This window comes from Artemia franciscana, chromosome 19 (assembly GCF_032884065.1).
Source record: "Artemia franciscana chromosome 19, ASM3288406v1, whole genome shotgun sequence".
Taxonomy (NCBI): Eukaryota; Metazoa; Arthropoda; class Branchiopoda; order Anostraca; family Artemiidae; genus Artemia; species Artemia franciscana.
In genome coordinates this window covers 16,335,278-16,351,653 of record NC_088881.1, presented here as the reverse complement: position 1 = coordinate 16,351,653, position 16,376 = coordinate 16,335,278, and the positions used below count along the sequence as shown (strand labels likewise).

The 16,376-nt window shown below is 33.1% G+C and overlaps 1 protein-coding gene across 19 annotated transcripts in view; it reads right to left on the bottom strand.

The window, feature by feature from the left end:
* LOC136039341 (basement membrane-specific heparan sulfate proteoglycan core protein-like) overlaps positions 1–16,376 on the bottom strand; it is a 392,752-nt gene that overhangs the window by 158,131 nt on the left and 218,245 nt on the right. For 16 of the 19 annotated variants that reach the window (XM_065722975.1, XM_065722972.1, XM_065722979.1 and 13 more), the window contains 5 exons: positions 13,668–13,784; positions 12,125–12,187; positions 9,417–9,425; positions 5,862–5,995; positions 4,361–4,454 (listed from right to left, as the gene is read on the bottom strand). In XM_065722975.1, the coding sequence (XP_065579047.1) occupies positions 4,361–4,454; positions 5,862–5,995; positions 9,417–9,425; positions 12,125–12,187; positions 13,668–13,784 (417 nt within the window). The remainder of the gene's footprint in view (positions 1–4,360; positions 4,455–5,861; positions 5,996–9,416; positions 9,426–12,124; positions 12,188–13,667; positions 13,785–16,376) is intronic. The other 3 variants (XM_065722973.1, XM_065722981.1, XM_065722982.1) reach the window with 3 other exon arrangements.

Here is a 16,376-nt window from a genome sequence, read left to right as displayed (position 1 = left end):
TCTTCATATTTTTTTTTTAGCAAGTTTGTCTTAAAACACATAAAAAAATAGCTGAAATTTGAAGTTTCAGAGGAGTTGATCAGTACATGTCTGATTAATTAAGCTGCACTAACGAAGCTAAATGATCAGAGACAATATTATAGAACAGGTTTTTGCAGTTAATAAATCTTTTAGCACAGCAAAGAATAGGTGATTTACATTTAATTTACCAGGAATTATGGAAAAGTCGGGGAATATAGAGACCACGGGAGCAAACGTCCTTCCACACTTCATCGCGTCTTCCTTTTTACAGATCTTCAAATTCGACTATCAAATTATGAAAGGATATTTCTAACAGATCTAATATATGTCGCCAATAAATATATTTTTACTAGCATAAATTATTTAAATTCCGTTTCGATGGTTATGCTGTTCTTTTCTATATCCACACACATTAATATTGCTCTAATACTCTATCATTATAAATTATGGTATGTTGTACTGTTCTATATTCTAATAAAGAAAAATATGGTATTTTTCTGATAAATGCATTTAGATTCAGTTTAAAAATAACTAAAATGAATGAGAAAACGAGAAAATTGATGAGTTTTTGATGACGTTTTTGATTTGGAATTATAATTTAGCTGCATAGAAAGTGATTTTTTTTTACAGAAATTATAGATTGATCATAACTTACAGAATATTAATCAGATATTATTTATATCCTACAAATATCTAACTTTTCATAGTATTAAATAGTACACTAACCTTTTCACCATGGTAGCCTTTTGGTATGGTACCAAAAGGTACCTTTAGCCTTTTACCATGGTACCATGGTACCTTTTCACCTTTTCACCTTTTCACCTTTCACCTTTTCACCTTTTCACCATAAACAGCGATTCGGCTTTTTAATACTTGTATTTCAGAAGCTTCTTCATAGCTTTTAAAATTTTCTCAATTGTTAATTTACAGTTTTTAAAATCCATCTCATTAAAGAATAGGTTTTAAATTTGTACTAGAAATTTATCTTTAAGTCATCCAAAAACTTGCAAAGGCATTTTGCTACAGGAAAAGCTGACGTTACAACATATTTTGTTTTTTGGAGCAGGGAACTTATCACAGCTAGGGTTAACAGGATGAACAGAAAAGGTAAACGAAACAAAACTACTCGACTGATAAAGAAATGAAATAATTAAAAAAAATATTTTATAAATATTCCAGCTAAAAGACATAATTTAATACTAAAACGTGACTTGTTGATTTACAAAAACCACAAGTAATTCTTAGTAAAAAAAAATTGTCCTGACAAATTTAAATTGTATTCAACCACATCTAGTTTCTTCTTAAAATAAAACTAAACGAAACTGCCAGATAAAATTATAAATCTTATGATTTTTAAGATAATCTATAAGCTGTTAAACCTTCTAATATTGTAAAAAAAAAAAAAAAAATTGAAAACGGTTTTCTGTAAGCTTAGTACATTAGCAGTCCGATAGAGAATGCAGCTAAGTATTTAAACCCTATCACAGAAATAGAAATTGTCACTATTAGTTGCTAAGGATATACTACTATTAGAGACAACCGTGGAAACTCCTCAATTGGTATTTGAACACTTCTTAGAACGTGGCTACTTACCTGATTGCTTCAGCTCCACTTGATAAATGTCATTAGGATTTAATACTTCAGGTATATAAAAGGGGAAAGGAGCCTCATATGCTCCGTTGTGGTCATCAGCAGAAAACTGATAGGAATCTGGGTCCAACAGAGCATATGAAGTTCCAAAATGGTGGGGATTGGGGGCAAAGCTGGGGATCCGGGAAGCTTGCAAGATAAAAGGAAAAACACTTTAGTAAAAACAGTTTCAGATATGAATTACAAAACTTTTTTCTTATTCATTCACACTTGATAAGTTTATTTTAGACAATACGGTTAAGTGAGAACTCTCTATTCCAAACTATGGACATAATTTTAATAAAACTAATTCTTATTCTTTTTCAACCATGAAAAAAAAAAACCAAGACACTTGATTTCTGAAAGGTATTTGAAGTGCATTCCTTTTTCAAGAAGAAAAGAATACTTAAGTGAATACGGCTTCAGAGATTAAATTATACACATATATTTTGTTCCATTCTACCTTTTGTAGGCTTATTTTAGACTAAAGTTATTTCAGTGTAAATTTAGACAGTAAGGACTTTCCCAAGTTAAGTACAACTTCAATGTCTTATTATTCCAAACCATGTACATAGCCTTTTTGATAAAACTACTTCTTATTTTATTCCCTACCATTGAAAAAATAAACATACTTTATTTCTAAAATTTATTTCAAGACAGTCGGGGTAAATGAAAATCAACGAGAATACAATTGAAAATTGAAAAAGCTTGTAATAACCAATTAATATCAAAAATGTTAAAATATTACACAAATTCAATCTGCTTGGAGTCTAAATCTTGCAGAGTCTAATAGGTCTAAATGATACAGTTTATTTTGAGGGTGAAAAAAGCAGGATGATAACCGCAGTGTCACAGAAATGATGTCTCTTAGAAGGCATAACAAAAACTTAAAAGAGAGAATTATCGGCAGCAATGAGCCAAAACAGCCCAAGAATTCTAATTTCACAGTAAGACAAATATTTTGTGTTAGAAAACTACTAATAAATCTGGCTTTGAGAAATAAGTATTGAGATAGATAAATACTGGTATTGGTGTAATTAATGTTGAAACTCGCATTAAATACTTTTTTTTATTTCTGAAAGTAAGTAGCTCAAAAAAGTCTTTAATCTAATGCATCAATCATCTCATAGTAAAAGTATCCACGTCTGATTTACTAATTTAATGCGTTAAAACATAAATAATGAACTTGAGAACTACCGTCGTTGCCGTGTCCGTCGATACTTAGTAGACAACGAGCTCTAGCCAACGGTAATCAAGTATTTAAAAACGTTGTTTGAAAAAGACATTATCACAAGTGACGGATAGCTTCATAGTATCAACTAGGTTCGACAACATTATATTGTAAATTTTGTGTTTTTTCATAAGATCAACACTTAAAACGTTTCGAGGGGCTAACAATTTCAGTTTTAATGTACAGAATTAAGGACAAAATTCAAATTGAAAGTCTGGGCTTGCGAATTTTTCCAGTTTTTGTGCCTACTATTGGTTTCTAATATGCATTTTAGGTTATTTAGTATAAGGATCAAATTAATTCCTGCAAAAGCTATAAAATATTTGGTTGCCTCAAATTATTTTTTAGCAATGTTTGCCGTCAATCTTGATTTTTAGGCAATAGTATTATAGCTCTACAAAGTTCAAGAGTCAATTAAATGTTTTGCAGCAAAAATATAAATACATAAGAAGTGGAATTGATGAATTTTTGAGCTCCTAGGGTTATACTGGTGCGAAAAAAAAAAGTGTCAAAAAGTCGAGAAGATAAGGTAGCCTCCCCGATTACTCGTTTCTATGGGAAATTAAGTACCAGTACAAAAAAAAAGTCCGGGAACGATTATACTCGCTGTCCGAGATAGTTGATTCAATGAAATTAGTTTCAGCTTTAAATTATAATTGAGACATGCGGGGAAGTAAAAAGTTTATTACAATTCTTTTTTTAAGCTTTGCATTTCCGATATCTTGAAAAGAAAATCATTGGCCTATTAGTAAGAAAAGAACATATCTTTAAAAAAGAGCTAAATATACTAATAAAGAAGTACCTAAAAAAAGTATTTGCTGCTGTGCGTGTTGGCCACGTCTGAAAATGCTCAGCAAAAATGTAAAAGCCCGAAGATACGTATATTTCACTATTTGGCACTAAATCTGGCAAACCCTTCACTGAGTTTAAGCGATGCGCTTCAAATGTAATAGCCAAGTAACTCTAAAACACAGCCTTGCCTCAACAAAGTCTCGATGAGAAGCAGCTATAGATGCAGTTCCCCGTAATCTTGAGCCGTGAAATTGAGCAAGGGTCTTCATTTTTTTTAAAGATTTTGTTTATTAAGGAGTTCATTTTGGTATGTTTTCGTTTCCATAGATGGTAGGCCGGCCTAGTGCTGATGACGACGTGGCACAGATGTCCTTCTTCCTTGAAAATTCACCCAAAAACATTAAAATCGAAAGCGGAGATGAACCTGACTACTATTTTCGTTTCGGTGACGATTATGATTCTACTTAGTGAAATAGCAACATCTTATACAGGTTAGTTAAAAGGTCTTCAAACTAACTAATTAAAGCTTAAAATACAAAATAACTAATTAATTTGAAAGAAGTCAAAATTAAATGATGAACAATAAAAATCTAAAATTAGCGATTACTAATCAGCAAATTATAAAAGAGTGTGCGTTGAACAAACGTTGACTATTCGATAGAAATAAAAAAAGAAAGATAAACTTACATGGTTCTACCCTGAGGTATACTGAAACCCTAGATCCTGACGTTGAATCATCGTAACCAACTGCTTGGCAAATGTATGTTCCAGCATGGTCCAACTGATAAAGAAAATAAAATTACCATCGTGTAGATTTTATGGCTATTAATTATGTATCTACAAATTTCGTAGCTCTGCGCTTCTAGTAAAAATGTCTGGACTTTTCATTCGCTAGACTTCAGTAGCCTGCGAATAATACAAATAAAGTATATTTTAGATACTGACATACATTAGCAGAAAACTCAAATTTCCTGTCATAATCCGAATTTTAAAGGCAGTCTGGAACTTATTAGTGCTAACTTTCTTGAGCCCGAAAGTTCTTTTTTTTTCATAAACAAACAAGAGCCAAGAGCTCGTATGACAATTGTGACGAGTTCAGAAGAGCCAAGAGCTCATATGACACTTGTGACGAGGTCAGAACCTAAAATTAGACCCGGTACTAGAGTTATCGATTTTGCTGTTCTTCTTTTATTGGCAATTATTACAAAGATAGGCTAAACTCGCAAATACAGTGTTGCTGTAGTCTCTTCTTGTTCAGAATTCTACCTGTAAAGAATGTCCCCGGATCCGATCCGAATTGAAAAAGGAGCGTATGAGACATGACATCTTTTTATATATCAAGTTTCATTAAGATCCGATCACCCATTCCTGAGATAAAAATGCTTTATTTTTCACAATTGAGCCTCCCTCTCAGATGCCCCCTCTGCCAGATGATTGAATCAGGGAAATGACTGTTATCAAGTCAATTTGTGCAGGTCCCTGACACGCTAACCAATTTTCCTCGTCCTAGCACGTCCAGAAGCACCAAAATCGCTAAAGCACTGGAAATCCCCCCCCCAAATCCCCCAAAGACGGCGTAACCGGTCCAGTTATGACAATCACGTAACTAGAACTTGTGCATATTCTTCTTACCAAGTTTCATCCCGATATCTCCACTCTAAGCGTTTTCCAAGATTTTTGGTTTCCCTTTCCAACTCCCCCCAATGGCATCGGGTCTGGTCGGGATTTAAAATAAGAGCATTGAGACACAAGGTCCTCCTAAATGTCAAATTTCATTAAGATCCGATAATCCGTTCATAAGTTAAAAATACCTTATTTTTCTAATTTTTCCGAATCAAACAAATTAACCGTAGTCTAAGAGCTGATAGCCCCTTTTACGTCTATCGCTTTATTCACACTTTTACTTTGAACACCTTTTTCAATGTTCACATCGAAAAAATGTTCATTACAAGCACAAGTCGATTCAGCAGGATTTTTGGCTCAGACCTTGGCCAGAAATCGTCCCCCGGTAGCTTTTATGCATAACAGAGCTTGCAAAACGCATGAAGGATAAATTAGAATTCCATAATTCTATGGGCGAAAACATAGCCAACACCAAAATTGGATAGACATATTTTTTATATATTGAACACAAAAAGAAAACAACTCGTAATTTAGAAAAATAAATAAATAAAAACAATTTACAAACCTGAATATTTGGCATTTCTAGTCGTCCATTTCTATCTGTAGATCCAGGTGGAAGTGGCAAGCCAGAGCCTCTCACCCACTGAACCTGAGCTCGAATTGGCCCTTCATCTCGACACTGGAACACAACTTCCCTACCTATATATATTCAAAGAAATAAGAAACGGTAAATTTAACAAGAAAAAAATTGAGGTAATTTTAGTAGGCTTTTTTAAATGGTATTTGGCATTTCTAGTCGTTCGTTTCTTCCTTTAGATCCAGATAGAAGTGGCAAAGAACAACCACTGACCCATTGAAACGAAGCTTAAATTGGCCTTTACCTCTACACTGGCACACAACTTTCCTACTTACACATGTTTCTAAGACATAGCAGCCATCATTATTACTACGCTTTTTTGAAAGGAAATTGGAGTAAGAGATACTGATAAGACTGACTTTTTGAGGCTTGGAATATAAAAAATAGATTGGGGCTTCAGGCATCCTCCCCACCTCCACAAAGATCTACCAACCCTCCTTCATAGTATCTTTGCACAACAATACGATATTATACACAGTTTTATGAAGCCGCAAATGAATTGTCTTACAAAGTCTAACAAAGCTTTAAAGTAAATGTCTAATTTGGCCTTTATTTTGCACGGACTACGCATACTTTAAGGACGAATAAGTCATATTCCATCTGAAACTGGAAAGTTCAATATATAATTATTCAATAATTTTAAATCGATTGACTATCTCCGAATTTTCGCTCGAAAACTTTTTGACCCTCTTTGGGCCGAAATTTTTGTTTTATGCAAGAAAATGGCAGAAAATGCCACTTCCCAGCGGGCAATTTTTCAGTTACTTAAAAAAACACTAGAAAGTCTAAGTCTCACTTTAACGTCAATAGTGTATGACCATTGTCCCTGAAAAAAAAACAATATATAGAAGAAAACACACATCCCTGATTATCCTTCTCAGAAAAATCAAAATATCGTATTTTATTGACAGGGCCTTGGAACCCCCCCCCCCCAGGGACTTTGGACTTTGTAGGAGATATGAGATATACATTGATTAAAAAAGAAAACAAACGCTATTCGCCACTCGCCTACCAAGACAGGCACGCTCAGCTAATAGAAACCACATTCATATCGCGCTACTCAACGCACAAGGAACTCAACTGATGAAGGAAGAAAGGACAAAAGAGAAAGAGGAAAAGGCGAGAAGAAGACAAAAATCAGGGAAATGCCTTGAATAGAATGACAACCTGGAGCAGGCTTCACATCAAAATCACTCACGAGATAAAAGAAAAGAAAATAAAAGAAAAGGCGCATTTTCCCCCCATTCGGGCAATGTAATTTTTCCCACACTCGGGCCCACACTCCCCAAACATAGGGACTAAAATGGCGAATCACAAAAGAGGTCCGAGTGGTACACCTAAACTCATTAGTTAAGTTATCAGCTTTTCTTGTATTATGATCATGACAGTCTCTATTAAAAGTAAAAAGATATTCAAAAACAGGAGTGAGCAGGCGATTCAAATATATATACGAGAAAATCATGACTTGGTAATGTCGAATTTGGGATACATCCATTAACTTATTCTTTTTAAAATGTTCATGAGCAGGAACCTGATCAGAATCATAAAATTCCGATAGTAATTTTACAGCTCTATTCTGAAGTTTTGTACTCTTTTGAAACATGTTACAAAATTACTTACCCATATAGAGCATCAAATGTTTGTATAAATTTATATTAGTAGATTATAAGGATGGAAACAACCATCATATACAACCTAATGGGTTAATGGGTTACATACAACAAAAATCGGATTCTTTTGACGTATATACAGCTATCAAAACTCCTTTTTTAGAGTTTTGGTTACTGTTAGCACGAGTCACACGTTACTTACAATTCATTACCATGACCTGTTTGACTACATTATCAATTTCTAGTTGTTGGATAACTTTAGAATTAATGAATCTTATACATTTAGATTCATCATGAAAAGTGGATTAATCTGATGTATATACCATTATCAAAACTCCTTTCTTAAAGTTTTGGTTACTATTAGCACGAGTCGCACGTTACTTACAGTTAACCACGACCTGCCTGACTACATTATTGATTTCTAGTTGTTTTGGCTTACTTTTATTCATTCATAACAATCTTTGTTAGTCAGAAGATTGATTTATTATATATTTATTTCTGCAAATTTAGGTTGAAGAAATTATTAAATTCGTTAAAGAAAGAAGGAGAACAATTTATGATAACTGAATATCTTAATCCTTCGTAAGTATTGACACACCGGACAAGTGAGTCAAGAGAAAAAGAAAATAATTGAATTAGTTCCCAAGTAAATTAAATCGTTGTTAACAGAAGCATGACATTTTCATGCAACGAGTCTCTTCGGAAATCCCAGGACAACAGACATTTTGCAAAACTGACATTAAGATTTCTCGTACAAAAAAAAACGATTAACAGCCAGGACAACTTGTAAAAAAGCCTGAGGGGTATGTTTCTTGTGAAATATTTTTTTCCTTTAAGAATGAAATAAGACTGTCTCTCTCCTTCTCTCTCTCTCCCACGACCACTCCTACTCCTTCTAAAATTCACCCTCATTCGCATAGTTAAAGAGGACTTGAAACGACGAAAGCAAGACAGAAATGATGCTTGAAGTAATTACATAAAAAATAGACATGAAAAAGGTTGAAAAGTTGAGGAAAAAATGAACGCTATTAAACTGATAAAACATAATTGAAAGCTAATGCCAATAAGTTAAAAGGAATAGTGATTTGACATAGAATTACACTAGCAGTCCAACACACAGTAGATGTTAAATTAAGATTTCCACTGGAAAAATACCGAGCCCCATCAGTTCAGGACAACTGTTAATAAAATTAAGCTAGAAAGTTCACATCGCATTTTGAAAGCTCATAATATTGATAAGAATAAAAAATGTTAAACAAAAACTTTGAAGTACTGTACTATAGATCCTCTTTCAATTAAAAGATTTTCATTTGTTGGGTTTTGATAGTAAAAACTTTCAATAGAATCTAAAGCCAATTAAGAATTTAACAATAAAAAATTTTGATGATTAAAATTTATTTTACACAGATGAAATATATGTGTTGTGTTGGTTAAAAAGGTGGGAAATAGTTTAGCTATGATAAAAATAAAATAGTGAGGATAAATAAAAACCGAAGTGAAGTAAAACCGTTTTGGATAAAAACAGGTAGAAAATAAAATAGATCGCCTAATGAAATAAGCAAAAATAAGAAAATAATCAGTGTTTTATTGTTCAAATGCTTTAGAGATCTAACAAACAAAGTGAAGAGATTCATTCCAAACAAATTTATCAGTGAGCATTTACCATAAATTTACTAAACTTTTCAATGTAGATTAGACAAAATAAATGGGCAATTATCATTTGTTTAAAGGAAACTGTATCAAAAGGAGTAATTTAGGGAAAAACAAACCCAATTTTTCATTACCAGCGATGTGGCTTAAAAGCAAAATGTGGCAGTCATAAGTAAATACATGCTTAATAGGTATAAGCAAAGGGTATTGTGTAAGTACTTACCAACACGAGCTGCAGCAGAGCAGCGAAAAATAGAAAAGAAATTTTAGAATTAAATATAATATATATTCAGGTGATACACCTATCAAGAGATAAAACCTCTTCTTTAGAAAAGAAATGATAGTTTTTGTTTCCTTTTTTGAATGCCCTTTAAGGTTACTGTGAAATATAAATAACAAATCGACAGAAAGTGACACTTATTTTACCACGAAAAATAGAAAAAGTAAAAAATAGAAATAAAAATAAACCATTATTGAAGATGAAACACAACTTGAAGATGTAACATTTTTGTTTCTTTTCTTTGAATGTCTTGTAAGGTCATAGTAAAATATAAAGAACAAATCGACACAAAGTGACTTTTTTGTATCACAATTTTGAAATATTAAAAATAATCGGTTATACCTAGTATTCCCAAAGAAAAAGCAAAATATAGCATAGAAAGAATAAAAATTCATTGATGTGAAGATGAAACGCAAATTTGTATTACCACGCTTGCGATACGGCATAAGAATAAGACATTATTCTTGAGGCTTCATTTTTGTTATTAGATGAATGCAACATTATACCACTGTGACGAAGCCAATGAGACGGCATGCAAAAAAAAAAAATTAAAATTCATAGTTTATTTTTAAAGATTGCAATCAACTCAACGGTTTTAAACTGAACAGTTTTTTGTTTTGTTTTGTTGAAGTGGTTCTTGCTCAAATTTAATCCTACTGATTTGAAGTTAATCAAAACAAAAACTGTCTACTTTGTACGGCGTAAATCATTTGATCAAAATCACAAAACCATTTGATCAAATCATATATATATAATGTATATACTAGTACGAATACCAACTTATTGCAGCGCCAAGCCACCATATGCTAAGAAATTTGCGTATAATGCTCCTCCATACCAACTTGCCAAAGCTTATTTCCTCACTCACTCACAAAAAGTTCCAATCTCCTTCAACAATTTTCAGGATTGACTTGCTTTCGTCTGATCCTAGTTGGACGATTGAAAGCACAATGTTCGACAATGTATTACTCTTCATCCGTAAAACGTGATCTAGCCACCTTAACCTATCTTTCATTATAGTCGTAGAAAGTGGGATGAAAATACATTTTGAATACAGCTTATTGTTTGACAAATGGCCAGTAAACTCTGTCAAACGAGTATACAAAATTACCTTCGGGAAATTCCACTGTAGAATATCTACCGCATCTTCCTCAACGTGTAGAAGCACCAATTTTTCCGAACCATTATACTTGACCACTGTCATTACCATGGAATAGCTTCCAATATTCTAATCTTGGTTCGCGGAATTGTTATCCTATTCCTCCAAACTTGTATCAAATACATACAAAATCTGCTCCTTAGCTATTCTACTTTTTACATCTTCGCTGCGTCTACCCTCTTTACTACTAATGCCATTAAGATAAGTAATACTATCCATTAGATCGATTTACCCGCTACTAAACATCAATTCATCTTAATTTTGTCCTAGTCAAAACGTATTAATGCCCTTACCATCGATTTTCAAGCCTATTTCTGTATCATGAAATTCCACAGCCTCCATTCATTTCGCCAACATTTTTATTTAGGACACTTGAACCTACTCTTATAGCCTTTTTTTATGTCTCTTAGGACGAAGTCCATCTAAACTTCTAATTCCACACTGAGCCAAATAGCCTCACTTCCTACCATAGCCACAGCAATAATATTTTCGTACTTAGGCACAATACCTACGAGCTATTGTACTCTCCAGCTACAATCAATCAAACTCTCTTCAGGTTGGTCACTCAATATATTTGAAGGCACCGAAACTAATCAGTTTATGCAAAACTGACATAACAAAACATTAACTTATATTTAGAAATCATGAAATAACTCTAAGCTTAAAATAAACAAGCTATTAATGGACAAGATATCCTAGGAAAGATTAAATGTAAACCTAGGAAAGTCTTGAATATTCAGTTTTCGATTCCAATGTTAAACCAATAAATAATATGAAAATACTAAGGAATTCTTGAAACTTTAGACAGTGACTAGCACTCCCTCCTATCCTTCACGTCTCAGAAGCATAAGCTATTCTGTTCAAACATAAAAACTTGCGAAAATGAAATTTGAAGAAATTCCGTTTATCACGTCTAAAAAGCTAGCCTGCAGTCGATTTTCATCAGCTTATATATGATCAGGCTATATGTGTGAAAATGACACGAGTCACACCACTCTTACGACCTAACAACAGAAAAATTCGGTGCTTCAATTCTCCGAAACACCAGGATCCTGTTGGAGATACATCGTCTCTTGAATAAATCATCTGATAATTTTGCACAATAAAGCATACCAATGTTGCTGTGGTACTAAGTCTGCTTTAAAGTCTACACTAGGTTGGCCATGTAGTTCAAAGATTCTCTTCCTTCTAGCTACTTTACAAGGCAAATCGGCTTTGCAATAATAGACAATGTTCCCATTGTCGAGGGACTACTTATCCAGGCTAATCCTTGGTTACTCCATACTTGAGAAAAAGAAGTCAAGATAATTGGTCCTTCGTATAGATCATACAAGAAATTGGCGATTTGATGGATTAATTAAAATTATTCCCTTTTCGATGAGAAACAACAGTAATTAGTAATCTTTTGACGTCTCAAACCCAGCTCAAATTCAAAGAATCACTTTTGTTAATACTATCACTGCTGATAACAGGAATGTAAAAAGTTTCTTACCTTCTTTTATTGTTTGGTCATTCGGATAAGTTTTCAAATTCAGTCCATCAGATGAAGATGTGGCTGTGAAGAAGAAAATATAAATAAATTAAAGATCCGGCTTTTTCTGGATCAGTTTATTGATTATAAATAGGCACTGCCATGGGACGTAATATGATACTACAAAATATCACCTTTTTTGAATGCATTGAGGCTCAAAGTCTTTTTTGTTTAGACTTGGCTATACCGTGCTACAGTTTAAGGAAACTACACTAATGAATTAATATATTCGTTTTTAAACTTAATACTTCTTGATTTTGTTTGTATAAAACTTGATGAATATATCCTCTTTGATAAGACAATTAATTCAATGAAGTTCTTCAGTATTATATTTGATAAAAAAAAAACATTAAACTAGTAAAAGTAAATATTTCTATTTATGCAAAAAATTACAAAGAAAGTCTTGATAAGATAACCTACCCTAACTACTGTTTTCCTTAAAGATTATCAGAAGACATTTTGGGTCTTATCACAGTGAGAAATTATTTGATACTACTTCTAAGTATATTTCTATTACTTCTTGCAAATCAAAACAGTATTATCATTAATCTCTGGCAAAAACTTCTCTCCATAAGCAGCGCCATTTTTTAAGTGACCGAATTCAGCAATATAACATAATAATATCAAAGAAATAAAAATGCACTTGATTTCAAATGTTAAACACGTTTACGTGATATAATTCGCTTCGAAAATTTCAATGCGCGCAAATAAATAGATACAGTATGTAGTACACGGTAATCAGCAGTCAATGACTATAGAGAAAACATTCTAGTGGGATTTTCTAACGGATCCATGAGCAAACCCTCCAACTACCAATAAAAAAAACATTTTTACTACTCTAAGTTTTCATCTATATGGAGGTCTAATACCTTCACTAGGTCTGAATTTTGTTCTTTTTTCACAAAAAGCGGCCATTCAATATCTGACCTTCAGTCGATTTGCTATTGCAACGCTGACGTTAGAATTTGGAATAACTTACTTGACCTGAGCAAAACCTGAGCAATCCACGTAGTTCCCGGGAATTTGTGTATTTATAAGGCAAGAGCAAGAAATATAAACGCGTTAATTATCATTATTATTAGAATACAGGTACCAACTGACGGGACACCCAACTAGGTTATTTTTACAGTCAACCTGATTTTTTTTCGGACACGTTCATTTTCTTTTCAAAGAAGTTATAGATTTATAGGTTAAAGATAGTTCAACCTCAGAAGGTTATTTCCTTGTTAAGAAGCTCTCACAATGTCCTAGTCATTTGGATTTTATAACAAGTAGACTTATGAGAGTTATATTAAAAGAAAATGCCACCTGCTTTAAAACAAAACAAAAATATTGACATTCGGACACAAAAATAGAGTTGCTAATTACTACGAATTGTAAGAAAATTCAAAAACCGTAATGAATGATTTATTTTTTTTAGGATAAATTCATTTTTGTTCCAGATGGGTTTTTAGTCTTATCTAAGCCCTGGGTTTCCTCGTCTAGCTTTTCCAAGATTACTTACGGCAATCTAATTCATCACTGGATTCGGGACAGTCAATTTTTCCATCACACCTCAGACTTTCTTGAATACAAGGACCGTTTTCACACCGAAATTCGCCAGAAATGCATGGGGTCCAAGCTTGAAGAAGCATAAGATCAAGCAATAAGCAAAAGCATCACAAAAATTAAAGTAAGGGAATGGTTGCGAATGAAGTAATTCTAAATGATTCTCAATAGCGGTAGTGATTTAAGAGATGATTTATTGAAAAAAAAGAGATTAAAATCCACCATTGGACCCTGAATCACCAACTCGAGGAATAATAAATGTCCAGAAACACAAATTAAACGTCAGGAACGGGTTATTGGTTTTTTGTCGGTAAAGTAAAATTAAATAAATGGGCCTAGATATTAGTAGTCTTAGATGTCGTCTTAGTGGCCCTGGATACCCGAAATTTGAATAGGAAAAACTGAAAAAAATCAGTCTTTCACAAGCTCGGACCGGGGTCGCCACCCCTAGTGATTTATCACTATTTCTAATGATTTTTGATGTTACCTAGGGAAATTCTTCTAGCTAGTTATTTTTGTTAAAAAACTAGTGATTTTTCATAAATCTAGTGATTTTTCAAAATATAGCGAACAGATCCATGATTCGATCGAATAAATCATGGACAGAACTAATTAATAAAAAAGAAAATGCAAAATAGTGACTCACTACAGTTTCAAATATGTTCGAGATTAGCAACTGTGCAAATATCTTGAAACTTCCGATTCCCAACCATATTTCCATATCAGATATAAACCTCAGAGCGTTGTCATCGAGATAATAGGCGAACCTAGTTAATCGTAAAAGTGCCAAAATGTTCTATACTTGCTATATCACAACATTTGTTCGAGTCGAATTTTTCTCTTCGTGTTTATGTTTTTTTATCTATAATCTATCGGTTTTGAATTAGCTTTTCTTCTGTTAAAACCTTTGAAAGTTGAGTAAATGGTGGATATGAATACACTCTCTGTGTCCGCAAATAGAACAGAAATGGAGTCTTAAAAAAATAAGAAGGTAAGTATAGATTAAATATAATTTTCCAAATGGAAAAAAAGAAATCATTGAGAAAGAAAACAGGACTTTTTAAAACTGATTGTAGTTTGATGATTGAAGTGGGTTGGGAGTTCGGGGGGGGGGGTGTATCTATTCTGGGAGTTGTCTAATGGTAATCGAGACGTCAATAATTCACCAAATTATTTATTTATAATTGAAACACCTAATAAGCGCAGTTAACATCCTATTCTTTAAGTTTTCGGATTCACGTGCTAACATATCAAACACTTTGTGGTAACGAACTGTAGAAATGGAAATAATAGTAACCGAAACATTAGAAACGGAATCTTGATATCGATCGATATATCATCGGTTTATTATGCCGATTACAAATATTTAAGATTCATTAAGCTTAGTTTTACCCATGAAAGGCTAAGGAACTTCAAAAATTTACCCCAAAGAGGAAGGAAACACCCACTAAAAGTCAAATAATTATAATTAAAATTAAATCAGTAGATTCGGCGTATCAGAGAACCCTACTGTAGAGGTTTCAAGCCCTTATCTGCAAAAGTGTCGAATTCTGTATAATTTGTCAGAAGAAAAACCACTGATGCATGTTAATTTGTTTTTTCTCAGGGGAGATCGTATCGAACCAACGGTCCTACAACATCGGGAGAGGGCTCATTCGAACGGAAAGAAATTTCTGGTTTCCTTTTACTTGAACAAAACGATCGAATGGCTACTAGCTTCCCACCCACTTTTCTTTTTTCCCTAAAAATTGTTCAACCAAAAGTTTGAGACATCCATTTTGTTTAGCATAGTTGAAAGGCTCCAAAACTATACCTCTAGATTTAATTTGACCCACATAGGTCCTGAGAATAGTTCTGGGTTTGAAAGCAGGCTAAGGATAATTTACTACGGATTATAAGAATAATGTACGATATATCAAAACCAGTTTCATAGCCGCAATGACAAATAATAGGTGACAGAATGCATTGAGCTTTTATAACTTAATTTATATATGTATACATTAGGAAAGTGGAGGCAATGCTAGGTTAAATTCAGTTAGGTTACTTTACCCCCACACCCCTCCGCCTAATGCGCAAATATAGAGCCCAAATTACATTATTAGATAAACTAAAATATTATACTTCCATCATGTTTAGGTTGATTTCGTTAGAAGTAAAATAACTTTACTTCTTGGGTGTGTTTCGTATAATTAACAAGTACCTCTTTTTTCATTAAAGAAGCAATAAGACCGATGCTTATCGAAATTTGTAAAAATTGGGATAAATCTTTTTCATGAAAATATAAAAAGGACATTTTCAAAATTGACACCGGTGTCCCAGTATTTATACTAGCTCAACTAGGGTAAAAAGAAAATAGTTTTTGTATTTTTGGAGGAAAACTGAGTTTCTGAATCGACAAGAAAAACAAATTAAAAGGAAAAAGAATATATTGGATTAGATCACAAATAAACAGTGTTCAGTGATCGGTGTATAAGCCAATGGTACCAATTCCGGGAAAGGGAGGAAGCTAGGATTTTGTTTTATTCTCTGTATAAAGATACGAAAAGGGATTTTTCTAAATTTCAAGGGTAATTTTCGTTTGAGAAAAAACAAAACGCCAATCAAATTTATTTTTCCACATCTAATGGGTGTTTTACCCCCTTCCTGTTAGAGCGCCTGTATAGAA